At 38.6% G+C, this 27,230-nt stretch overlaps 2 protein-coding genes across 2 annotated transcripts; both read left to right on the forward strand.

Moving 5' to 3' along the window:
- The first annotated feature begins 1,122 nt into the window (after nt 1-1,122).
- On the forward strand, nt 1,123-1,512 carry LOC121745994 (vegetative cell wall protein gp1-like). The gene has a single exon (XM_042139937.1). The coding sequence runs from the start codon at nt 1,123-1,125 to the stop codon at nt 1,510-1,512; it is 390 nt and encodes a 129-aa protein (XP_041995871.1).
- Nucleotides 1,513-11,918: 10,406 nt separating this feature from the next.
- On the forward strand, nt 11,919-14,000 carry LOC121744907 (cytochrome P450 87A3-like). Its single transcript, XM_042138608.1, has 8 exons — nt 11,919-12,194; nt 12,274-12,595; nt 12,664-12,813; nt 12,893-13,144; nt 13,227-13,316; nt 13,395-13,473; nt 13,556-13,799; nt 13,879-14,000. The coding sequence occupies exons 1-8, from the start codon at nt 11,995-11,997 to the stop codon at nt 13,967-13,969; spliced, it is 1,428 nt and encodes a 475-aa protein (XP_041994542.1). The 5' UTR covers nt 11,919-11,994; the 3' UTR covers nt 13,970-14,000.
- The last annotated feature ends 13,230 nt before the right edge of the window (nt 14,001-27,230 follow it).

The following is a 27,230-nucleotide window of genomic DNA, read 5'->3' on the forward strand; positions in this document are numbered from 1 at the left end:
GCACAAACGTCGGCAGTAGCTCCAGTGTCGATATACCAGCCACATTTGTTATCAACAAGATTGACTTCTTCCTTGACCACAGCAACAAGGTCACTTTCATCCCAGTCCTTGAATTCTTTTTCAACAACGTGGGCAGCCGGCTTCTTCTTCGGCTTGCGGCGGTCCTTGGAAAAGTGGCCAGGTTTGCCACAGTTGTAGCAGTTGCCTTCAACCTTCCTCGCAGGCTGCTTCTTCTTGCCCTTGTCCTTTGCAATTGGACGGGAGCGTTTGTTTGAGGGACCGCCCCGCTCCAACAGATTGGTCTTTGCAACAGGTGGGCCATGGCCCTTAGCCAAACCATCACGTTTGCGCACGTCTGACTCGATGAGCAACTTCACGGTCAAGTCTTCAAGATTCATCTCCTTTCGCTTGTGCTTAAGGTAGCTCTTGAAGTCCTTCCAGCCGGGTGGAAGTTTTTCAATGACCGTGCCCGCCGTGAAAGCTTCAGGCAGGGCCATTCCCTCGGTGGCGAGGTCGTGGATGATGAGCTGGAACTCTTGCACTTGGTCCATGATTGGCCGGGAGTCGACCATTTTGTAGTCCAAGTACTTAGCTATTACAAATTTCTTAGTACCCGCATCATCACTACGGTACTTCTTATCTAGCATTTCCCACACTTGTTTTGATGTGGGAATAGTACAATACACGTTATAGAGACTATCATCTAAAGCACTTAAAATAAAGTTTTTACAAAGATAGTCTCATTTGCGCCAAGCGTCATACTCGACGTACATCTCGACACGTGCCTCATCCTCGCTTGGCGGGGTTGGCTCGTTCTCCTTGAGGAAGTTAACAACGCCCAACGTTGTTAGGTAGAACAACATTTTCTGTTGCCATCTCTTGAAGTCCGTTCCAGTGAACTTCGACGGCTTCTCAGCGGGTGGCATCATCCTTGGTGCCATTGGTGCCGAGCTTGTCCCATGGAATGGACCAAATCCGTTGCTCCCGTAGGAGCTAACAATTGGTTGCGGCACAGTACCCCCCACAGTTGCATGGAGCAGGGAGGCCCCCGCATTTGTGCCGACCCCGAAGGATCCAGCTCCCGTGCCGACCCCGATGGATCCAGCACCCGTGCCGACCCCGATGGATCCAGCACCTGTGCCGACCCCAATGGATCCAGCACCCGTGCCGACCCCGAAGGGTCCAACACCCGTGCTGCCCCTGAAGGAGCTAGCACCCGTGCCGACCCCGGAGGGTCCAGCACCCGTGCCGTGCCCGAAGGCCCCGACACTTGACCCAATGAAGGATCCAATGGAACCACTAAAAGTGGAACCGACCGACCCACTCGAGGTTAATCCAGAAACCGTCCCAAATGGGTTGTCAAACACCCAAGGGGTTGTTGATGAAGAGGTTGAGAAGCCAGGAGTCAGAATCATCGTTATGTCCGACGACGTGTTGACGGGGGACACGGTGGATGGAACGGTGGCAGCGGCAGTAGATGGGTCAGTCGACATCTCCAAGCAAAGGTGTTGATTTCAGTTTAGTTGGTGTGTGTAAAGTCCTTTAGAGGCAAGAATATCTTGTCTTGCGATTGTTGTCGAAATGAGATACAAGTCTTGCCGGGCAAAAATTACAATGAAAATAAACAAAGGAAAATTACACAGAAAAACTGAAACAATTACACGGGAAAATATATGTGGAAAGCGGTAAGCCGAGTCGAGGAGTCCTCTTTCCGCAAGACGAGATACGCCCCGGTAGTGCTCTCGGTTTGGCGTGTCGTCCTCAAAGATAAAACGGCTTCGTCTCTGAAGTAGCAGCACCGCTAGAAACAGAGCTCCGGCGAACAGGAGTAAGGTGGGGGCAGAGCTTCGACGGGAAGATATGCAGAGAAGGAGAGAGCGTGTATGCAGGAATGCTTGTGTATTCTATGTCTAGAATGCAATGGATGCATGCCTATTTATAGGCCAAGTCCACCTGCAGGGCATTGATGGAGTCAACAGCTATTATGTGTGCCATGATGGCTTGACCGTAACCGCCGGGGGTTATTGACTGGTGCACTAGCCAGTGGGAGCTGAAGAGACACGACGCACCTGGACATGCTACACGACGGGATACACCATGGACCGTCGGGGTCCATCGGGGACCTTTTGTCTCCCTTTATGCGTCGGGGTCCAGCGGGGACCTTTTGACTCCCGTTGTGAGTCGGGGTCCAGCGGGGACCTTTTATCTCCCGTCATGCGTCGGGGTCCAGCGGGAACCTTTTGTCTCCCGTCATGCGTCGGGGTCCAGCGGGACAATGACGTGGACCAGACCCGTCGGGGATAGCGTGGAGTTTGGGGTGGTCTAAAAAGAACAAGCGGGGCTCGAACCACGCTCAACGACCAGCTCCAAAGAACAGCCCAAAGACCAAGATCCAAGATCCAAGGCACAAGGCACCAGGCACCAGGCACCCGGCCCCCGGTGCACGGGGCACGGGGAACGGGGCACTAGACACGGGTCACGGGTCACGGTGCGCGGCTCACGACTCGTGGTTCGCGGGCGGGCGGCGGCTGCGCGCGCGTGTGTGCTCGTTTGGGCTCTGTCACCCGTCTTATTCAACGATAATTATTACACATAATAATTCATCTGATTAAATACTTCATCAAAGAAGTCTATCATCCCCGATGTGGGATAATTAATAATTAGTTAATTAATCACTTAGTCTTTTCACATAGCTCATTTCTAGCTTTATTGTGACCAACTTTAACATATTATTTCTCACTCACCGGGAATCGGATTTGAGAAAATTAATATACTACGGTCATCTACTCGGAACGTAGATCGACATTATTGCATTTAATTTCATAAAATTAAATGTCTTGTAATATTTATTATTAGTCAAAAATCATTTGACCAAGCACGATTCCAACACCAAATACCAGCCTCCAACCCAAACAAACACACCAACAACCACATCCTCCAACCCAACTAAAAACCACAGCCTCCAACCCAACAAAAAACAACATCCTCTAACCCAATGACAAAACCATAGCCTCCAACCCAAACAAACACACCACCAACCACAACCTCCAACCCAACTAAAAACAACAGCCTCCAACCCAATTACAAAACCACAGCCTACTACCCAATAAAGAAAACAACCGAATTGAGGGACAACATACTTAGATTAAATCTAAGATCCCAGGCAGCAAAATAGCAAGAATCTGTCTCTCGAAGTCAGAATACACGATAGGGCCGGCTAGAGCTGGAACGGTGGGGGAGGCTGGTTGCCCATTGTAGGGGGTGGCTGGTGGTGGTGGCCCGTTGTAGGGGCAACCACAGTCATCGTACTCGATGACGGAGTGAGAAGACCACACATCTACGGGTATGACAAAATCGACTGGGGTTTCGGGGACAACGGTGTCAATTAGGGCTCTGGCGTCGAAGACGGAGTCAGAATCTCATAGATGCTCCGGGGTGTCTGGGACGACGAGATCGTCCAGATCAACCGATAAAAAATCAGTAGGAGAGTCGGGATAAGCATCCATCGATTTGTGTGGAGGCGGTCGAAGTTGTGGAGGAATCGGTGTAGATCTAGGGTTTTCACAGGGAGTACTAGAAGTGGAAGGGGAGTCGAGTTGTGTGGAGGCGGTGGGAATTGAGGAGGAATGAGTGTAGATCTAGGGTTTTTAGAATGAGAAAATGTGAATTGGAATGGGAGGCGAATTGAATGGGGGAGACGGTTGGGAGGCGAATTGAATGGGGGAGACGGTAGGAGGCGTCTTGAATGGGGGGGAAATTGAATAGGGGATACGGTTGGGAGGCAAATTGAATGGGGGAGACGGTGGGAGGAGTAAATTGAAGGGGAGGCGAATTGAATGGGGGAGGCGAAATGGGGGAGACTGTGGGAGGAGATATTTGGTAGATTAATTGCATTAATTGTGTGATTTGGGGTGCCTGATTGTAATTAGGAAGGGTTTAATTTTTTGCCATAAATGGAATATTTGAAGTGAGACAAATTATGTGGGACGGACCAAAATGGAAAACTGAGACAAATTATGTGGGACGGATGAAGTATAAAATATGAATATAATGAAATAGTGGAAAAAATAGTAAAAATGAAATGAAACAATTAATAAAAGATAAATCAAAATACTATTGAGGTATATAACCTGGGAGAGGAGGGACGGTAGAGTAACTAGAGTTATCATTTTCCTACATTTAGCAATTAGACCGATTAATTAAAGTTTGGGAATCATAACTGGTCAATAATGATAAATCATTTTTCATGTGTGTATCATTACGCAAATCTTCTATAAACATTGTTAGCCATCAACCATATCGTGATACAATTAGACTCAATATCAAAATACCAAGTTGAGATTAACTAAATCATCACCAATTATTTGAAGACGATGATATGGAAAATATGAAATCCAACTGCGGCCAGTCAAATCCCAATTCCCAAATATTTCAAATTTTGACCCCTTCGAGAAATTTACCCAAAAGATTCACGAAAATCTACTCATTTTCTCCATATATTTGGGCAAAAGTGAAGTATAGTAAATAATTTGCCTTTTTCGGACAAGTGGAAAAGCTCCCAAATTGTTGCATCTTTAACCTATTGACCAGGATCTTTGTCTTAACTTTTCCAACATTCTATTATTTTCTCACCGCACAAAAACTAACTACCTTTATCATCAATTAACCCTTCCTCACCAATCATGATCATATGTATTATTAAGTCTATGATACTATTAGAAGTGGGTCACTCACCCCTTAAAAGGCCTTATAAGAGGGAGGGTTATTCATACTTATATAAATTAGATTGGATCTTCACCAAGTCGATGTGGGACAGAATTTAGAGAATTTAACACGCCTCCTCACGTGTGGGCCGGAAATGACATCGGTCTTCCATCACGTGGGTAGGCAATGCAAGAGATAAGAGAACCATCATCGATGTGGGCCGGAAAGGACATCGGTCTTCCACTCGTGAGGTAGATAAGAGATAAGAGAAAATCATCATCGACTTGGGCTCGCTCTGATATCATATTAGAAATGGGCCACTCACCCCTTAAAAGGCATTATAATAGGGATGGTTATCCATACTTATATAGATTAGATTGGATCTTCACCAAGTCGATGTGCCTATTTCTAATATGGTATCAGAGCGGACCCAAGTCGATGATGGATTTTATCTCTTCTCTTGCCTACCCACGTGATGAAAGTCCGATGTGTCATTCCAGCCCACACGTGAGGGGGCGTGTTAAAATTTTTAATATCTTGTCCCACATCGACTTGGTAACGATCCTAGCTCACTTATAAAAGTATGGATAACCCTCCCCCTTATAAGGCATTTTAAGGGGTGTGTGACACATTTCTAATAGATACTACTTCGATTGCCTTCTTATTTATATAACATAAGAAAATATTCATTTGAAACCTAATTATTGATTGTCATCAATCGATTCGCGCATTATTTGAAGATTTCATGATATTTTAGTAATTATTTTTTGCATGAGTAATCATGATATTGTCAAACCAATCGCTATTACCGGTTTACCGCATTCATTAAATTTCAAGATTTTCCAATCCTTTTTTAATAAATAGGTTTGAGAGCAGTTGAGGATAGGGCTAGGGAAAAATACTGAAATACCATTCTTATCATACCGAAAATAGCGAAAATAACGAATTTCGGTATACCGTGATATTTGGTAAGGTATGAATACCTTACTGAAATTTTTCAGTGAGATAACGGTATGAATTTGCATATACCGGCGGTATACCGCGGCATACCGAATTCGGTATATACAGTTAATTTAAGGTATATACCGTGACATATAAATATAATTATATATAAAATATATTTATATATTTTTAATTTATAAAATCTATTGTGAACTATAGATATAATTATAAATAAAATATAGATTTTTTAAATTATAAAATATAAATAATATTCTAAAAACTCAAATATTCTATTTTTATTGATGTTGAAAGTCAGGTATACCGCAAAAAGGTATACCGAATTTTTGTAGGACATACCGAAAATGAGGTACGTTATCAGTATGTAAATTCGTCATACCGAAAATAAGGTATACTGAAGTACGGTATACCAAAAATTTTTGTAAGGTAAATACATGATTTATTTGCATACCGAATTTACAGTAAGGTATACAGTATGGTGGTTTCGTTAGGTATACCGTGAAGGGGTTAGCAGCGGAAGCACAAATTCTATTCGCACAATTATTACATGTATCATGCTCATAACTTGAATTAAAACATGCTTTTGATTAATTGAAACCTAAAACATGTTTTTCTACGGAACAGAACTATACCTTCTTGATTCTCCAAAGAATCGTAGATGACTTACTAATTCTCCACATGAAGATCTTCGATACTCGACCACAAATCTTCTGACTGGTTCTCGAACTGTATTCCGATATCAGTGTGGGCTGATCTCACCAGGATACTAGGACTTAAATAAAGAAGACAGAAGTTCCTCACGGAGTAGTAAAAGGGGTAAAATCACCCCCTACTGCAAAGAGAGGGTGGACGAAATTTTTTAAGAAAAATAAGAATATTTTATGTCTTTTATTTTCCTATTTATATTAAGTTACATGTTGGGGTTAGTCAAGGATCTACGGAAGGTTTTGGATTCCCCCAATTAGCTTTTTATTAATTAAATTGAACCCACAATTTAATACAAGCTTATATTGGAATATTATTATCAGCCACTACAGTAATAATATTGCACTGTCATCCAAATCCGAAATTACAAGTAATCTGGGTTTCCGTTTTGTTTATTGTTTATTTCTCGCGCTTAAAATATAAATGTCCATTAATTAATTAATGTCTGCTATAGACTTAATTAATTAACATATTTTTCATTCCAAGAGTGGACTTAGCAAGAAACGCTTATTTATTATTCATAAAATAACTAAATTCCAACTAGTTAGGTTCCGAATAATAAAACCTTGTTTCGAGCTCAACTTGAGAACATTATCAAACAAGACTCACCAGGCGCGCGTTACAATATAATAGCAATCCTAGCACCGCTAGATATTGATCGTCACTACCTAATATATCAGGATTATTGGGTTGTGAAAAACCCACGCCATTTGATAAGTCAAAATAATGCTCAATGTTAACATATATTGATTGATAAGGCTAATTTCATGCATCGGTTATGGGGCTAAATTCTGTTATTTCAGTGATCTAACAAGTGTTTGTAAGTTCAGGTGTGTGAAAAATCTGTCAGACCCAGGAAATGCAGGCAAATCAACCGGGCAGACAAAAAATGAGGAAAAGTGAAGTGAAAAGTGCCAGCAATCTACCTGACCGAGGAAATTACAAAAACTCTGGCAGGAAGCAAAAGTGGAACAAGGAGCAATTTCTAAAGGATCCTTTTTCGGAGGAAAAAATGACAAATCATGAAGAAGGAGAGCCCTAGGGATCCGTGCCTCCACTATATAAAGGGACAACCACTTTGAAGAAAATAACTTTTACTTCTAATCAGCTTCATCACTCTCCTAGTTTTTCTTAGTTTTAGCTCACTTTACACATATCTCACGCACTTGGTTTCAATGGGGTAATTCTGGGCACTGTGGCGGTTTAGTTTAGTTTTGTGGGGTAACACCGTCTCTAAGGGGGCGAAGATACAATCGTTTTACATTTATGTTGTTTTTGTCTCGCCGTGAACTTCTCTGTTGGAAGCTCGGTGTCTGATATTTTGTTTTGAATCTTATTTCAGTTGCTATGGAAGTTCATGTTTTCTGTTTATCTGGTTCCTGAGGCTTGATGTTGGTTTTTACTGATTTGTATGCTTTTCGCAATTGCTTGTTGAGTTGAATCTGAGATCGGTTGAATCTGGGTTGTTTGTTGTTGAATCGGTTGAATTGGAGTTGAGTAGATATGGATTTGAACGTGGTTGAGATGGGATCGGGTTGATCCGTTGTGAATCGTGGTTAGGAGTGTGGATTTGATACGTACTGATTTGGATCTGCATGACTATGGTTGTTCTTACTGTTGCTTTTGATTTGCTCGACCTGGTAGTTTAGATCTGATAGTTTTTCTATTTAATCGTAATGTTTGAAGTCCGATCTGGTTTGCTCTGTTTCTTTATATTTGATTCTCTATTTCGTTTGTGTTCATTTCATATTTGCTAAAGAAGATGAAGATCGTTAGTAGTTAGAGTCAGGTCTGTAGTTTATTTGTTTTTGCAGCTTTTTCTGTCGCAGTAGCTAAATCAGGAAATTATTCCTACTGCTTTTTCCTGCGTACTTGTCTGACTGTTTTGAGAAATATTTACTTGACCTGGTAGTTTGCTTAATTCATTCCTTAGTTAATTTATGCCTTTTGAGTCATGCATGCATACGTGTTTTTCTCGTTTCCTAGGTCCAGTAGTAAAGTGCTTTTAATTCTCTTGAGTTAAGTAGTTAGAATTCTCTAAATACTTGCTAACACCTCCGTCTCTGTGGGATTGATCCTTACTTCCATATACTAGCCAATAGTACGATGGGTTAAGGTTTTGAAGCGGTAAAAAGTGCAACCAACGACCATTTCTGATAGATTTATGGTTTGCTAGACCCTGTGATTTAGAGAATCCTCCAGGTATGTTTAATTGAGATATACCTACGCACGCACTAGATTGGCGTAAAAGAAAGTGGTACGCATAGATTCATAAATTTTATCTAGACTAAGCCAAGGGTAGGTTTACAATTACAACCTTTGACAAATTGAAAGTAGTTGATCGACCTAAAGGGTATTTTGGACATTGCTTATTAAATCTTTTGGAGTCAAATAAGTAATGCCCTTTTGGCTGCATCAATAAATACGACTTCTATTTGAGCAAAGAGCTGCGATTAATTAAGCAAAGAATAAAGGTGCATTAGAGCATCCACAGCGGTTGAGCGCAGCCGTCCGTCCGTCCGTGCCAGCGGCGCGGCACCCGCTGCTCGTCGATGCGCTCTTGCCGCTAGCACGGCACTGCTCGATGCATCGAGTACGTCCGTGTCAGCGAGTAGCCCACGTGTCAGCCGTCCATTAGCCAACGGCAATGCCGTTGGCAATTTGATTTTTTTAAAAAAAAAATCGGATTTGAATTAAAAAAATCCGATTAAAAATAAAAAAAATATTTTCCCACTTCCCAAAAATTATATCCTTTTCTACCCATTTTTAATTTATTTTTCAATTTTTTTCCCCAAAAATACACATTTTCATCTATAAATACCCCACTCCCACACCAAAAATTCACACCACACTACACAATTCTCATCTAAATTCTCTCATTTCTATTCTTACAATTCTCAATCTTTCTTTCACTCACAACAAAAAAATGTCCGGCTCCGGCGATCACCCCTCCGGCTCCCACGGTTGGAACCCCGATTAGTTCGGTTCACAACCATTTCCTAGTCCGGAAACGGAATATTCGGCCCCTCCTCAAACCCAAGGTTCGCAAGTTCCGGGTGGCTACCGGCCTTACCCGATCGATGACCAAGATGTCCCTGAAGGGCAATACGGATGGACACCCGAACCACCCGTACCTAGAGCGGGAGGGAGCAGCCCCTCTCAAACTCCTCCTCTTCCTACTCGTGGTGTCCGCACCCCGTACACTCTGGGGGAGATGGAGCAATTATTCAAAGCGTACTTGTCAATCTCCGAAGATCCGGAGGTTGGCACGAACCAATCCGGTGACCATTATTGGTGGCGCATCTGTCGCCGGTACAATCAAAACCGACCGGCTGGAACAATCGAGCGCAACGAGAGTATGATGCGCAATGCCATATACAGAGCCAACGAAGAAATCCAAAAGTTCCAGGGGTATTACCTCCAGGAAAAGCGGTCGGCGGGGAGCGGCCGGAGCGAGCTTGACATCATCAGTTCCGCCTTGGCGACCTACCAATCCATGAACTACAAGCTGTTCAAGTACCTCAACATTTGGCAGGAGACGCGGGCGCATCCGAAGTATAGGGGAGGCGTATCATCCTCCTTTAGCTCCTCCTCCAAACGGTCGAGGTCGGTATCCCTATCCGACGCCGGCTCCGAGGATGTGGCTAGCCAACTTGCCGGAGCTAACTTGGGTAGCCCCGACGCCGGCCCGAGCAGTTCCCAACGCCGGCCGCAAGAAAGGAAGAAGGCAGCGGCCAACCGCCGTCGCGCCGCGACTCAATACGCCCCCGCTCTCGCTCCCTATGTGCCACCTCAACCCCCCACCAACTCATTGTGGGGGATTTTGGCCCAACTCAATTTGGCCGATAGGTCAACTATGACCCCCGAGCAACTTCGATCGCTTGTAGCGATGATACGGGGTCTCCAAAGAACATTGGGGGTAGAGCCGGATGAATAGTCATCCACGGGGGTAATTTTTATTTTTTAGGTGTTTAATTATGTAATTTTTAATTTTTAGGATTTTAATTATGTAATTTTTAATTTTTAATATTTTAATTATATAATTTTTATTTTTTAGTATTTTAATTATGTAATTTTAATTTTTTTGTAATTTGTAATATTATTCCGGGTATTTTTTATGCATTTTAATTTTGTGGAAATGTTTTTATTTAAATTGAATAATAGAATGGTGGGACCCTTGAACTTGTCCTTGCGGAAGAGCACGGATGTAGGTGTTGTGCTCTTGCCTAAGAGCAGGGAGTAAAAGTGTGACCGGGCCCATATCCGTGCTCGTTGGCAAGAGCACGGATGTGGATGCTCTTAAAGTTATGATTAATAAAATTATAATATGGAGTATTCAGGCTTGAATGTCCCTTTACAGTAAAATTAGTGAATGTGCACACGAGTGTAAAGGGGACATCACTAGACAAAGTTTATAGATCAATGTGCACTCCTCTCTCTCTCAATAAACCACCCCTTAATTCCTGCCTACACAATTTAATTCTACTATTATATATTTAATCGATAGCTTAATTCTATTCTAAACGATATTTTATCTTTCACTCATCTCCAATAAATCCATTCAGTAATAATGTCTATTATTAATTTTGCAATCCAATTAATTTTGTCAGTCCTTATTCCAAATGTACTCAATCAATAACTTCTATTAGTACCAATATTTCATACTACTATTACACTCACCCTTTAAAATATAGTATGATCTTGTAGTCAAAAGGAAACATAAAAACGCCATGATCCACAGTAAACCTACCTATAATTGAGGCCGTGGCTCAAAAGGCTACAAAATTTGACCAAATTGGGATGTTAATTACACAAATTCTTAACAACCACTTACAAATTCTTGATATGAAATTCTAAACTAGAAGACAATGTTGTTTATAGTATGAATGCTGATGTTATTAAGATTCAGAATAGGATACGAGACCAATATATATGTACAGCTACATAAGATCTAAGATTAGATCCAAATCCAAATACAAGTTTGACTATATATGGCCAATGGATTAAGTGTTGTTAACTGAAAACTAATTGTACACATTTAGATCTAGTTAAATCTAATCAGAGTTTGTACCAAGTAGGATAGAAAATATATTAGCAAATAAGGTGACAACCTTCAGATTCTTGTTTCCTACCGAAGCATGTATCAGTTACAACCAATAATATTTCTGCTAATTAAATAATAGCAACTCAAAATTACCCATAAACAGTATTGTATAAAATACATATACTATAGTATTGTTTAATTTTCACCATTGTGAAGTTATATTTTGTATTTACCCTGAATTATTTATAGTTTAAAGTATTTGTGATGCATTATATTAGCGCGTAAGTATGTATATATTTTAATAGAGATGTAATTATTATCCTTCATGCTAGCTAGGCTTTGTGGCATATTTTATGAAGGTGTTGACAAAGGAAGGATAATGAGTTTGTATTGTATTATTTCAGTTATTTAAAACTAGTTCCAGATTCTCTGCTCCCCCCTTATTTAACCCACCACCCCTCCCATTTTAATATCATCTCCTCTTCCTGGAAACTCATTTCTCATTTTCACCATTCTCTCTCTCTCTCTTTAAACTACAAGAAGAAGAAGAAGAAGATCATAGTGATGCACCTTGAATTGCTATGTTTCCACCACTTGTGTATGTGATAGTGATATTGATCATAGCCTTACTAAACTGGCTCTACAGCTGGAGAAATCCAAGGTGCAATGGAGTTCTCCCACCTGGCTCCATGGGCTGGCCTCTTCTTGGTGAATCCTTCAGCTTCTTCTCCCGAAACACTAGCTTTGGCATTCCTCCTTTTGTCAAGGACAGGATGCAAAGGTAGCCAATCAATCTTGACGTCATTTGTTCATTTTTATTGTTGTGAAGTAGTAATTATTTGATAATGCTGGTGAATCAGATATGGACCTGTGTTCAAGACTAGCTTGGTGGGAAGGCCGGTGATAGTCTCGACGGATGCAGATCTCAACTACCTGGTTTTCCAGCAAGAGGGGCAGCTGTTCCAGAGCTGGTATCCAGACACATTCACTGAGATATTTGGGAGGCAGAATGTGGGCTCATTGCATGGATTCATGTACAAGTACCTCAAGAACATGGTGCTCAAGCTCTTCGGCCCGGAGAGCTTGAAGAAGATGCTTGTTGATGTCGAGCAGGCCGCCAACGCGAGCTTGAAGAGGTGGTCTATGGAGGGTGTTGTTGATGTCAAGGAAGCAACTGCAAAGGTGGTGATGAGTTAAAAGCAAATTTTGCTTCATTTCTACTCATTTTTGTTGCTTTTGATTTTTGGCAGATGATCTTTGACCTCACAGCAAAGAAGCTGATCAGCTATGATTCCGAATCGTCTTCTGAGAATCTGAGGGAGAGCTTTGTAGCTTTCATACAAGGCTTGATCTCATTTCCACTTGACATTCCTGGCACGGCCTATCACAAATGCTTGAAGGTATGTTTCTTCACCTACCGGTCTTAATTGTATAGAGCGACAAAAATGAGATGTGTTTTGATGCGTGAGTGAACTTCAGGGGAGGAGGCAGGCTATGAGGTTGCTGAAGAACATGCTGCAGGAGAGGCGGGAGAGGCCGAGGAAAGTGCAGGGAGATTTCTTCGACTATGTGTTGGAGGAGCTGCAGAGGGAGGACACCGTGCTGACAGAGGCCATTGCGTTGGATTTGATGTTTGTGTTGCTTTTCGCTAGCTTTGAGACCACTTCTTTGGCTCTCACTCTTGCTACGAAGCTTCTCTCGGATCATCCTTTGGTTTTGAAGCAAATGAGGGTGAGTGAGTTAGTTCATTATTTGATACTGCTACAATTCTAGTACCATTTCTCTAGGTTATGACTACTTGCTTGCAACGTAGGAGGAGCACGACGCGATTATTAAGCAGAAGGGGGATGCAGATTCTGGGCTGACATGGAGTGACTACAAGTGTATGAAACTCACATTTCAGGTGTTTGTAATTTGCTATTGAAATGTTGTGATTGATGTGTTTGAGTTTGGTTAAGAATTTTGGAATTTGGAAGTGCAGGTGATCAATGAAACAGTGAGGCTTGCAAATATTGTGCCTGGGATTTTCAGGAAGAGTTTGAGAGAGACCAAATTTAAAGGTGTGGTGTGGTGTGTGTGGTTGTCTTACTCTTATATAGTTATGTTGATGGTAGTGAAACATGGTTGTATGTAATGGTGTAGGGTATACTATTCCAGCCGGGTGGGCCGTGATGGTATGCCCACCGGCTGTGCACTTGGACCCGAGCAAGTACAAGGACCCCCTCGATTTCAATCCATGGCGGTGGGAGGCAAGTACACATACACAACGCGTGCAGGGAGTTAAGAACTTCATGGCGTTCGGAGGGGGCATGAGGTTCTGTGTGGGAACGGACTTCACGAAGGTGCAAATGGCCGTGTTTCTACATTGCCTTGTCACGAAATACAAGTAAGAAATCGCATCAAACCACTCTTCTGGAAAACTCGGTCGGGCTTTATTAGGAACTGATATGTTTTGCGTGCAACAGATGGGATCCAATCAAAGGAGGAAATATTCTACGAACTCCGGGATTGCAGTTTCCAGATGGATTTCACATTCAACTTTCTGAAAGAGATTGAACAAATGTGGAATGGGTTAATTTCAATTTTGATCCGGAAAAGTGTGAAAGGCTCTTTAGAGAAATAGGAAGAAAAAGAAAAGAAAAGGTTGTTGGACTTAGATATATATAGGATATATTATCTCAGATTATGTATTAGATGTTCATATTTGTGGAGTATTATATAAGTCTTTGTCGCATATGTATTTTTAATCACTATCCACATTTTTACCATATATTTGTAATGGAGTAATTTGTTACCGTTTTTGGTACTTTTGTTCAATTTTATAATATATTTTTCAAATAATGTATGTAAGTAATAAAAATACGTTTAATGAAACAAAAGAAATTAAGCATATAATATAAAGAAGGGTTCACTGATAGTCAATGATAGATAAAACAGAGAAAATATTAGCAGTTTGAAGTAGGGAGACATGTCATCACCAAAGTTTATTTTGAACAATCTTCATATCTAATATCCCAAATGCAAAACCAGAAGGATCACATGTAAACATTATTACCCTACCGATCAGTCTACAATGCAAAAATTGACTCGTTTGTTACTTCCTTCATCCCCAAAGAGTATGAACTATTACCTTTTTTCGTCCGTCGCTAAAGAGTATGAACTTTCTAATTTTAAAAAATTCAAATAACATACTACCCCTACACATCATTTTATTTATAACTTATATCATTACCATTAATACTTATACCATTATAATAATGTGGACTACACTCTCCACTAACATTATTTTCACTACCATTTCTCTCTATCTCTCTTGCTTTTCCCTTTATTTATTAAAATTCGTGTCGAACCCAAAATTCATACTTTTTGGAACAGATGGAGCATGTTATTTACTATTCCCTCCATATAGAAATTGGTCATTTAGAGTTGACATGGATTTTAATGTATAATTGATAAAGTAAGAGAGAATAAAAAAGAGAAAAATGTAAATGGATATAGACTATTTCTATATGACGGGTGAAAAAGGAAATATGACATATTTCTATAGGAAGAATGAAAAAGCAAATATGACATATTTCTATGAAACGGAAGGAGTATCACTTTTCATGAACGTAATCAACAAATAATAATAAACAAAATATCATGTGATAAATAAATTTTTCCTAGTTTTGCATTTGAAGTTTGCAAATTAAAACAAATTCACGAATAAAGATCTATTTAGATGATTATACGATTAAATCTAATTCATGAATATAAACCTGTTGCATGCCACAAACATAGTTAAATCACATTAATAATTAAATAATAATATGTGATTTCTATGAATTAGTAACATACTGCCACTTAATTGTTGAAAGAATCAGAGATTGTTCACTACATCTATATAAAACTTCTATGTACTCTATTTTCTGATCGGTTTTCCAAACTCTTTATTTAATGTTTGTGAGCAAATCTAATCAAATAGTGTACGAACTTGATTAGAAATGAGATAGAACTTTAATTATAGAGAATAAGCTAAAGAACTTAAGCTTTAAAAAAAGAGCGAGAGGAATTTTCTTTTAGAAAATAAATTAAAATTTTCGAATTCCCTTGATATGGAATTTTTAAAATTGTATTTTTGAAAGCTAGGGTTGCGGTTATCTTCTCTCTCATGTCTAGTCTCTTTTATAGAGTTGTGGTAGTCAAATCAGCAATCTATGGATGTTGGACTGAAGCACACCTGTTGGCTCTTTAATTTAACTAAGCCACTTTAATTTAACGAAGCCACAATATAAACAATTAGGGCATGTTTGATAGCCCAGAAAATCCAAGAAACATGCCCATTTCCTAGTTTTTTCCATGCTGTGATACACTTTCAACTTTTGTAAGAAGGCCCGTAAAAAACTTCGGCCCGACAAGGGCCCAAGAGTGTATACCAACTTATCAGTGGAAACTTATCTATGTTTCAGCCGTAGCTTATTTTCCATTACATCAAGAAATAAAATTGCATTAAAAAATTAGCCCTCCTTGACTTTGCTTTTAACGCTCAAACTCTTTCTTCCATCTTCTTTCTTTCTTTCTCATTTGGGCAGATTCACAGCAAACATCAACTCGTCCCTTTTTCTCTTTGACTTGCGGTCAGATTTGCAGCATCAATCCATCTTCTCTTCCCGTTTTCTCTCAGATTTTCGGACACCACACGATTGTAACACATCAATTTCTTTTTTTACGCGCGAATTTATCTCATTAAAATTGGCCTCTTGTTTTGTGCAGCCCTATTTAGAAGATTTACACACAATCGAAGGTTTTCTTCTTCGTTGAAGAACTCTATTTCGGTCCATTGGTGAAATTATAGCTCAAATATCATTAAAATTGGCCTCTTGTTCTCATTAAAATTGGCCTCTTGTTCTCGATGGGTATCCTTATTAAAACTCAAATATCTTGATTTCTTATCTGTTTGCACAAAATTCGACGGGAGTCTTCGAGCTGCTGTTGCTGGGAGGAAGAAATGATGAGGAAATTATATATTCTAGGGTTAAAGTGGTATGTTGGAGAAAAGTGGTAAAGATTGAGGGCAATAATGTCTACACAAGGGAGTATTTGGTGTTTCTGGCCATTTCAGAAACTAAAAAAATGCCTCTTATTTTGTATCAAACAAAAACCGAGAAACACACTTTTCTCAATAATTTAGTTTATTTTCTCAATAATTTGGTTTATTTTCTCATTTTGTTTCTTCTCTTGGACTTTCCTACTTATGTTATCAAACATGCCCTTAGTATAGTTAAATAACATTGACTCCGGTCTAATCTCAATTTCGAGTAATCTGGGATTCCTCTTTTAATTTAATTATTTTCCATATTTAAGATAGAAATATTCATAATAAGTCTGTTAGTGACTCTAATTAATCAACTTTTTTTCTCCAAAAGTGATCTAGTTCAAAAACATGGTTTATTATTGGTGGAATAAATTTCAACTACCCAGTTCTCTAAATAAAACTTTTTGAGAACACCTCTTGGGAAATTATCAAATTGGATTCTTCCATGACACGATTCAATGCAATAACTATCCTAGCAATGCTCAAGGTTGTATGCAAGCAATAAGAAATTATAATATCTGAAACCTCGTCTTTCAGTGCACAGTCAAGAAAGACTTATCTCATTGTTAGATTAATTTAGTGTTATATCACACTAGTGTCGTTAGTTGGTTTGGGTGAGGAAACTTTCAGACTCACTGCAACATTTCGCAATAGATAGTTAAAACTTATCTAGGTTGTGAAATTTCAAATTTGGATTTATTTCTGCAAGGAACAGACTGAGTCACCTATTGTGAGAAACATTTCCACTACTCAGTCTACAATTCAGGAGACTTAGACTCATTTGCTTTTATACATTAAATGTTTGTAAAACACATCATAAACGAATAAGCAAAGCACAATGAAAGACAATGTAACAAATAAACCTTCTCATTAATACAATTAGCAATGGGGTGCCCTAAGGCGCGCCCTATGTAGGCTTGCACACGGTTCATGAACCGCCGGTTTTGGTTCATGAACCGGCGGTTCACGGTTCACGAAATGCATGAACCGGAACCGGCCCGCCTAGGGTCCCGGCGGTTCCGGTTCCGGTTCAAAAAACCGGCGGTTTTGAACTGCCAGTTTTCGGGCCGGTCCGGCGGTTCGGCCAAATTTTTTTTTTTTTGCATTTTTCAATTAAATTACGACTCCAACGTGTAATATTTATTCAGAAATGTACGATGAAAGTTGCAATTTTACTGAAATTACACGTTTACAAGTTACAACAATTACAAATAGAAAAATTTAAATACAAGTTACAACAATTACAGATCGAAAAATTTAAATACAAGTTGCAACAATTACAAGTTACAACAATTATAAATCGAAAAATTTAAATACAAGTTACAACAATTACAAGTTACAAGTTTTGACAAAAAAGACTTCGAAGTTCTTATTAAAAAAATTATAAGTATATATACTCTTAATCGGCGAAGGAGATCTTTCTACATAACTAAATTAAGGAAACCTTTAGCAATTCAACTTTAAATGTTGAGTTTAGTCTAACAATCAACAATTATAGTAGAATTGTCAAAAGTTTCCCGGATTTAGTCGTATAGAGAAATCTACTTCATCGACTAGAGTATATACAAATATAATTATGTAATTGTATTTGCATATTTTTAAAATAGGAACAAATGGGAAAAAAAGAAATAAAGGAAAAAGGACTTGAACTCAAATTAAATTTAAAATTTAAGTTGAAATGCCTACGTATCCCCAATGCTCATTTGCATTAGGGAATCAAAGCTCACGTAGTTCTCTTACCTTACTTACCTATTTGGCTTGGCCGGCGGCGGTTTACGGTTGGCCTACGATTCATCCCCGGTGAATTCATCTTGTGATCCCTCCTGACGATCATCCCAATCATTTTCTTATTCTCTGACGTCGGCTTTGGCCCAATCATCAAGTAACATCACGGCTTCCATATTTTTCGCCGAGAGTTTACTTCTTGATTCATCCAACACACGCGAGCCAACACTAAAAGCGGACTCGACGGCGACAGTGGAAGCCGGAACAGAGAAAATCTCCTTGGCCATTGACGCAAGGACGGAAAAATCTTTCTCGTGGGTTCCCCACCAATCAAGGACGTCGATTTGGGCCGGAGGAGTAGGACCTTCATCACCAAATGAAAAGAGTGAATCGAAATATAAATCTAATTCACTTACCATACCTGAGCTCCTTCCGCCGGTGCTGTAGCTGTATAGGTCGGCTAGTTGGGACGCGACGTCGGAGTCATCATAATCGGCTTGAAATGCAAAGCCATAGTTATGTTGTGGAGGAGGGGGGTCTTCTGACTTGGTGGGTGTTGTTATACTTGGTTTCATATTCGGTGTAGAGAGCGCGCAAGTTAAACTCGAAGGTTTGTTGGATAATGGACCGGTCCGGGAGGGTTATTTGAAAGGTTTCTGAGAGGTCTACTCCAAATTCGTCATTGGTATCAGATTGGAGTGCTTGAAGGGGGCCAAGATCAATTGAACTCAAGTTGTTATAATAAAAATCCAAAATCAGTGAGGTACCGGCTAATTTCCATTTTGGATCCAATACCTTTGCAATCAAAAACACGGTTGGAATCTCACTGAAATACTTGAGCCATTTTTCAATCATGTAATATAAGACACACATTAGCTCAGGCGAAGAGGAAGCATTTTTCATTGCAGTTTTAAAACCAAGGGATATGTACATGCAATGTTCTAAAACACGAACAGCAGTGCAATAATAAACACCCGACAATTCAACAGTAGCATTTTTAAAATTTTTAAACTGTTTAAATAAAGCCACACTATGTTCCCAACAACTATGCGAAAGATATAAATCATGAACGGGATAGGTTCTATAAAAATCACATAAAGCATCTTTATGTGTCAAAGTAGAATTCAGACAATCATATGTCGAATTCCATCTATGAGACACATCCATAGTAAAATTCGTATACCTGACATTCTTTTGATGGCAATATTTCTTCCATGCTTTGCCAATAGTTGGCTTTTGATGGATTAATCTAACTGCAGTTCTAATAGGAGAAACATGTTTTTGCCATAATTCAAGTGCATCTTGTACACATAAATTTAAAATATGACAAATGCATCTTTGATGAAAATACTTACCTCCAATTACCGGTGTACAAGCCGCAATCAAATCGCCAATTGCAGCCGTGTTGGCGGTTGCATTATCAAAACCGATAGAAAATATCTTGTTGCATAATTGAAACTCATTTAAAACTTGTATAATCAAAGAAGCAATTTCAGGTGCAGTGTGTGGAGTTTCAAATTCTCTAAAACCTATTAAACGCTTGTTTAAAGTCCAACTATTGTCCACAAAGTGAACAGTAATGCTCATGTATGAATGACGGTTAAAACAATCCGTCCACACATCGGAGCAAATGTTCACTCTGTGGCCCAAGTTGACTAAATAACGTGATAATTCTACCTTTTTCTCCAAACATTGCTGAACGGTAGATCGTTGCATGGTCATTCTACCAATTCTCTTGATTGCTACATTCAAACCACTTTGCATAGTAGCCTCAAATTTTTTGTCATCATAAACGTTAAAAGGAAAGTGCTTCATTCTGTGGTCCATCTAGTCATAACATCAGAAAAAAAAATTGATCATATTTAAACAGAGGCGTACCTGACGAACCCGAGCCGCTGTGCCCGGGTTGGAAGTTGAGTTGGGTTTGGGTAGAGGTAGTGCCGCATTCTACCGGATGCTTTGTCACCAAATGGCGACGGAGGGTGCCATATCCTCCACCACTCGCAAATTTGTACACTTTATCGCAATAGTTGCAGTAAGCATGAAACGCCGATGTCTCTTCTTGCGAGTGCGGATCATGAGGGCTTGGAATCACCACCGGAACCTTCTTGTAGTGTTTGACAAAAATGTCAGATTTCAAAGCTTTTGCCGGGTTAGTGGGTGGAGGGGGAGGCATCTCCTCATTTCCACCGGTGCTAGACGGAATACAAGAATGAGATCTATCCTCGTTGTTGTCCGAGTCCGAGTCCGACGATATAGCAACGTTGTACTCGTCGTCTTGTTGGGAACCACCTCCCCTACCCCCCCAACTTGTTGCATTTCAGCGAGTAGCATGGCGGTCCTATGATCTTCTTCCAACTACAAATATTATATAAGTTGAAGTTATAAGTATAAGTATGAACGAAAAAAAAAATTATGAACTCAATTTTATGAAATTATGAAATATGAATTGGAAAAATAAATTTTCATTACTTACTTGCATGCGTTCAGCCGCCACTCGGGAAACCTCTTCCATAATATCTCGACGACTAGGTCGCCTTGATTTTGAGGGACGAGTAGTATTTTGATCTTGGGCAATTCCCTTGTCCCGATCACCACGTCCGGATCCACCACGAGAAGAAGACATATTGATAAATGAACGTAGTATGGATGGAATATGTATGGAGTATAACTGTATAAGTGATGAATTACGAGCACAACAACAAATATAGTAGTAAGTAGAAACTAGTAAACAACTTGAGCAATTAGAGAGAATGAGGAGATAATAGAGAAATTGAGATTGAGATGAGAAATTCTTATTAACACAAGAATGGGGTGAGGAGAAATGAAGGGGAAGTGGGGTATTTATAGGAGTAAAATTGGAAGAAATAAAGAAAAAAAGAAAAAATTTCAAATTTCAAATTTCAAAATTTCGGCCAAACCGCCGGTTTACCGCCCGAACCGGCGGTTCACCCACGAAACCGGCGGTTTTCCCACAAAACCGGCGGTTTTTCAATGGTTTTCCGACACAAAACCGCCAGTTTCTGACTGACACGCATGCCTATGCGCTGCACCCTAGCCCCTACGCCTGAAAAGCACCCGGAACCGGCGGAAACCGACGGTTTTCGTCAAAACCGCCGGTTCACACCGGTCCCTACTTTGAACCCCTATGAACCTATCCCGAAATTAGCCGTTTGAACCGTTGAACCGGCGGTTCAAACCGCCGAACCGCCGGTTCACGGTTCATGATTTTGCCGAACCTGAACCGGCCCGTGTTAACCGCCGAACCGCCGGACGGTTCAAACCGCCGGTTCCGGTTCCAGGTCCGGTTCACGAACCGGCGGTTCCGAACCGGCGGTTAACCGCCGGGCCGGTTCGGTTTGTGCACACCTAGCCCATGGCGCGCCACGTCATCAGTTTTATCCTCCTACCCCCCACCTGCAATGTGGCACCCTAAGACGCGCCCTATATGTTTACTATTGTTTTGTTTATTAATTTAAATGTTTTAAATTATGTAATGCAAACTAATTAAAAAACACAACGAGTAACTAAAAACCGGCGAAGATTGCATTGATTAAAAATGAATACATTTATAAAAATTAATAAATTACAATACGAATTCAAAATTAATACATTTATAAAAAACATTCATTTCAATCACACAACATAATCATCTTAATAACTCGAAGAAGCAAATTCTCGTTTCACCGAATTCTACATTTTAATCATAAATTATCATTTTTTTATCACATTATCATCTTAATAAATGTATAAAACAATTTAGTTTTCAAGATATCTCAACTATTGTTTGTAGTCCAACGGTTTAGATTATTGCCTTCCAAGCAATTGACCCGGGTTCGATCCCCGGTAAATACATTTTTTTAAGTAAAATGCGTGTCATCGTCCGCGTGGGCGTAGGGCGCGGACGATGGCGGCCATCATCCTCGGGCGCGGACGATGCTTTCTTTGCGGGTGCCATAGTCACACATGGATGAAGAGTTTTACATATACAAATAGTCTCCAAACATGTGTTACATTACACTAACTCCAACAGTTATATATACAGATTTTCTTCAATACATATATAGATTTTTAATGTATTGATTTCCTATCATAAAATTATACTGATTGTTTAATACTTCCTATGTCCGTCATTACATGTTACTAGTTTCTTTTTCGGTCCGCCTGTCAATACTTATCACACTTAATTTTTACTACTTTTGATAATAGACCTCTCATTCCATTAACTCATTTTACTTCTCAGTCTACAATGCAAAAGACTTAAACTCATTTACTTTTATACATTAAATGTTTGTAAAACATAGCATAAATGAATAAGCAAAGCATAAATGTAACAAAACATTCCATTCTCATTAATAGATACAAATGGATAAAGAGTTTTACCTATACAAATAGTCTCGAAACATGCCTTACAGGACACTAACTCCATCAATTATATGTACTGATTTTCTATGATACATATACATATTTTTAATGTACTGATTTCATGTCATAAAATTATACTGATTGTTTAATACTCCGTAATTACACATTACTAGTTTCTTTTTCGGTCCGCCCGTTAATACTTGTCACACTTAATTTTTACTACTTTTGGTAATGGACCTCTCATTCCACTAACTCATTTCACTAATATTTTATTATAAAACTAATACTCTCTTTGTCCACCAAATATTGTCCACAATTGACTTGATGCGGATTTGAAAAAAATGTAAAAAAAAAAGAAAGAGTTAGAAAGAAGTTAGTGGAATGTGAGTTCCACTTTCATACTTTACTCTCTATTTATCTCTCCAACTTTATCTTTTCTCCTACTTTATTTGCTCCACTTGTTGACTCAATAGATTTTGTTTTATTAAATCTCATGCCAAAAATAAATCAATCACATACGGTAATATGGAGCGAGTATTAAATTATAGATATATAATATATATAAATATATTCGATATTCATAGTATATGTTATTTTTACTATATATAGATATCGGTATGCATATGGTATATAGTAAACCACGGTACATGAAAATCTTGATATCCCACAATATACCATGGTAAATGAAATTTTGTACCGTTACCAGATATACCGAAAATTTTGTTATTTTTGTATTTTTTCAGTATTATGAATCTAATATATTAGTATTTCGATATTTTTCGTCACTTCTAGTGTTTGAATACATTCTTATATTTTGATATTTTTCGCTACCCCTAGTATTTGAATACATTCTTACAAATATATACTACATATTTATACATCGTTGTTATATACTTCCTCCGTCTCATTCAAGATGACCATCTTTCCTTTATTGTTTGTCCCAATTAAGATGGTCACTTTCCAATTTTGGAAATAACCTCCTCTCTCCTCTCTCCTCATTAAAATATTCAAATACATTTTTCCTCTCTACTTTATTTTATTTTTTTAAATTAACTCTTATATGAAGGAGGAAATTACAAATAAACTCCTATACTATATAAAAGAGGAAATTATAACTGGTGCCAAGAGGGCTCAAACTCGGCACCTCATACATTAATGTCTAAACTTCTTGCCGCCAGGACAAAGGCTCTGGACTTCCTCTCTACTTTATTTCACCTAACAATACTTTCTAAAATCTTGTGCCTCTTAAGAATGTGGTCATCTTGAGTGGGACGGAGGGAGTACCTTATAATTAGTATATTGATATAAAATTTATAATTAATATATACTCCCTCCGTTCCATTAAATATAAAATAGTTGGGAATCGATACGGGATTTATGTAGTGTTGTTTTGTGAGTTAATGAAAGAGAGTAAAGTAAAAGAGATGAAAAAGTAGAGATAAAGTTGTTTCCATTTTAGAAAATATTTATTTTTAATGAAACAATAAAAACAATTCATATTTAAAGGAAGAGAGTATTTTCTAAGTATACATTTATGATATATATTTGAGTAAAGGTTATTTGTGGTCCTAAACATATGACGATTTTACGATTTTAGTCCAGAACATTATCTTTTGAATTATTGCATCCCGAACAATTGAAAACGATCCGGATTTGGTCCATTTTGGATGGCACCGTAAAAAATTTGACGGTCAACGCCAATTAACTCAAATTTAACTAGATTAACAATTTTAACTCAATAATGTATTCTTACTTTTTAGTCCTAAACATTTTGTCTTTATGCAACCATCACCATCCCACCATCCGCAATGGCCAAGGTGCTGAACCAGCCCCACATTTGCTTTTGCGGCTCGCGGATCTCCGCCACCCACTTCTCCGAACGCCTCTATGCAATTGATTTCTGATTATGATTCTGTCAACATAGTTAGCATCACTATTTGCTCAATCCGTCATTCTGAATTTGAGCATTTATTAAATACTATCTCAAATCCAAAACAGAATTAAACAAATTCGTCTTTGGTAGATGATCCAATTGCAATACCTCAGCAATCAACCAAATCCTCGGAGCCGCTGACGGTGATTCCAGTCCGCTTCACCGATTCGAAGAAGGGGCCCAGCAGCTTGGGGTAGTGGATTGGCCTCATCGGGAGCTTCTCCCCTACATCGATTCCGACGCTCGACGCGCCGTTCTCTTGGAGGCAGGGACGGAACCAGAAATACAAATTAGCTGGTGCTGAAATGTAATAAAATAATAATATTATTAAATTATTTAAAATAATAATAGTAATATTTAAACATAATTAATATATATAATTCGATTTGTTGTTTCATTCAATTATTTAAAGTCGAATCGAACCAAAAATTAAAATATATCAATCAAATTTAGAAGAACTAATATTATATTTAAAATTTGAAAACAAGTGAGCATGGATATAGAGAAATAAATCGAGTTAAATGATGTATCAAAATCAAAATACATCTATAAAAATATGTATCAGAATCAAAACTAATATAAATGTTGTAAATTAGTTATTTATCTTTTAATTGATTCTATGTTTTTTAAAATAATGAAAAATAATTTTAAATAATGAAATCTATGAAATCGATGAATTGATGAAGATCGTGTGCAAACTAACTATAGTATTGTACTTGAAATATTTTATCCATGAAATATTAATTTTAAGGTGAGGAGATTGAAATTATTGTGCTTGCAAACTTTATATTCTTCTAGGAATTATAATTTGGACGATTTGGTGACAAGTGTCCCACTCTTCATGGAAAAAATGAAAAAAAAGGGATGAAAAAAAAGTACTCCCTCCATCCCGCTTTAGCAGTCCCGGTTGATCAATTTGGGATGTCCCGCTTTAGGAGTCCCGGTTGAACTCTGTGCATAAAAATTGATGTCCACTACATCAATTTATTTATTACATCATTTAAAGTGGGACCCAACCTCCACTAAATCATTTATTTATTACACACTTAAAAGCAAAAAAGTAAAAAAGTTGTTTAAAAGTGGGACCCAACCTCCACTACATCATTTATTTATTACACACTTTAATACCCCTTAAAACATGTGTCCGACTCAACCGGGACTGCTAAAGCGGGACGGAGGGAGTAGTAAGTAAATTAAAAGAATAGAGCCAAATTGGTGAAAAAGAATTTCTCGGCTCGACAACGGTGTAATTGTTTACACTTGGGCTTGTTTAAAATTTAGAGGGAACATCTTTTTTGGTCCACGAACTTTGCCAAAGTATCATTTTAGGTCCGTGAACTTTGAAAATATCATTTGAGGTCCACCAAATTAATATCATTTGAAGTACTTTTTACTATTTCCAAGTTTTTTTGGACGAAAATACCCTCAATACCTTAAAGTGTATATATTTTTATTAAATTTATCATATACTCATATTTTTTTATAAATATCTTTACAATATATTTTTGACAAATTTTTTAAATATAATTTGACCTTAAATATTATCACTTAATTTTGTGACATGCAAGTAAAATTGCTTCTTCACTTTTTTTATATTAATTTTTTATTAAATTGAATAAAGAACTTTTCTTTAATAATAAAAAATTAAATAAAGATCTTTTCTTGCATGTCACAAAATTAAATGATAATATTGAAGGTCAAATTATATTTAGAAAATTTGTCAAAAATATATTGTAAAGATATTTATAAAAAAAATATGAGTATATGATAAATTTATTAAAAATATACACCATTTAAGGTATTGAGGGTATTTTCATCCAAAAAAACTTGGAAATAGTATAAAGTACTTCAAATGATATTAACTCATAGTTGGTGGACCTTAAATGATATTTTCAAAGTTCACGAACCTAAAATGATACTTTGGTAAAGTTCGTGGACCAAAAAAGATGTTCCCTCTAATTTAATACTAGTTCAGCAAACACAATAAAAGTTAAGGCCCAACAGAACTAATAATACTAGAAGCCCAATTATAATCATCTTCTTTCCCAAATTTTTGTGCGCTGCAGCGTCTAAAACCGTAAACATTTTGGATTCAGTGCAACGGCGACGGGGCGCCAGTGCAGAGGGAGACCATGGGTGGGAAGTTTTCGGGACCGGCCAAGCCCCCGTTGGAGCGGTGGCTTGGCCGCTGGTGGTTCCGTCCCTGCTTGGAGGCGGAACCCGGTCTTATTGCAGATTTACAACGCGGTTTTCGAATCCTAGTAGATGCTCGACCGTGGGAACCGGTTCAATTTCGCTCTGTAAGATTTGATGAATTCTTCCTCGCTTGATGAGGCCATGGCTACAATCGACTTCGAGCTGCTGCACGTCACATGCGCCGTGATTTTCCGGCAGGACAAAACTAATCGGAGGGGTGGTTGCCCTGGGCTGCCGTTGCCGCTGGCACGACGGTGCCAATTTGTGGATGGTAATGATAGATGAATAAAGACAATATGTTCAGGACGAAAATGTAGAATATATTGTTGAGTTAAAATTGTTAATCTAGTCAAAATTGAGTTAACTAGGTTTGACTGGGTTTGACCGTCAAAAATTGTTAATCTAGTCAAAATTGAGTTAACTGGGTTTGGCCGTCAAATTTTTGACGGTGCCATAAAAAATGGACCAAATCCGGTCCGTTTTCATTTGTTCAGGACGCAATAATTCAAAAGATAATGTTCTTG

This window comes from Salvia splendens, chromosome 8 (assembly GCF_004379255.2).
Source record: "Salvia splendens isolate huo1 chromosome 8, SspV2, whole genome shotgun sequence".
Taxonomy (NCBI): Eukaryota; Viridiplantae; Streptophyta; class Magnoliopsida; order Lamiales; family Lamiaceae; genus Salvia; species Salvia splendens.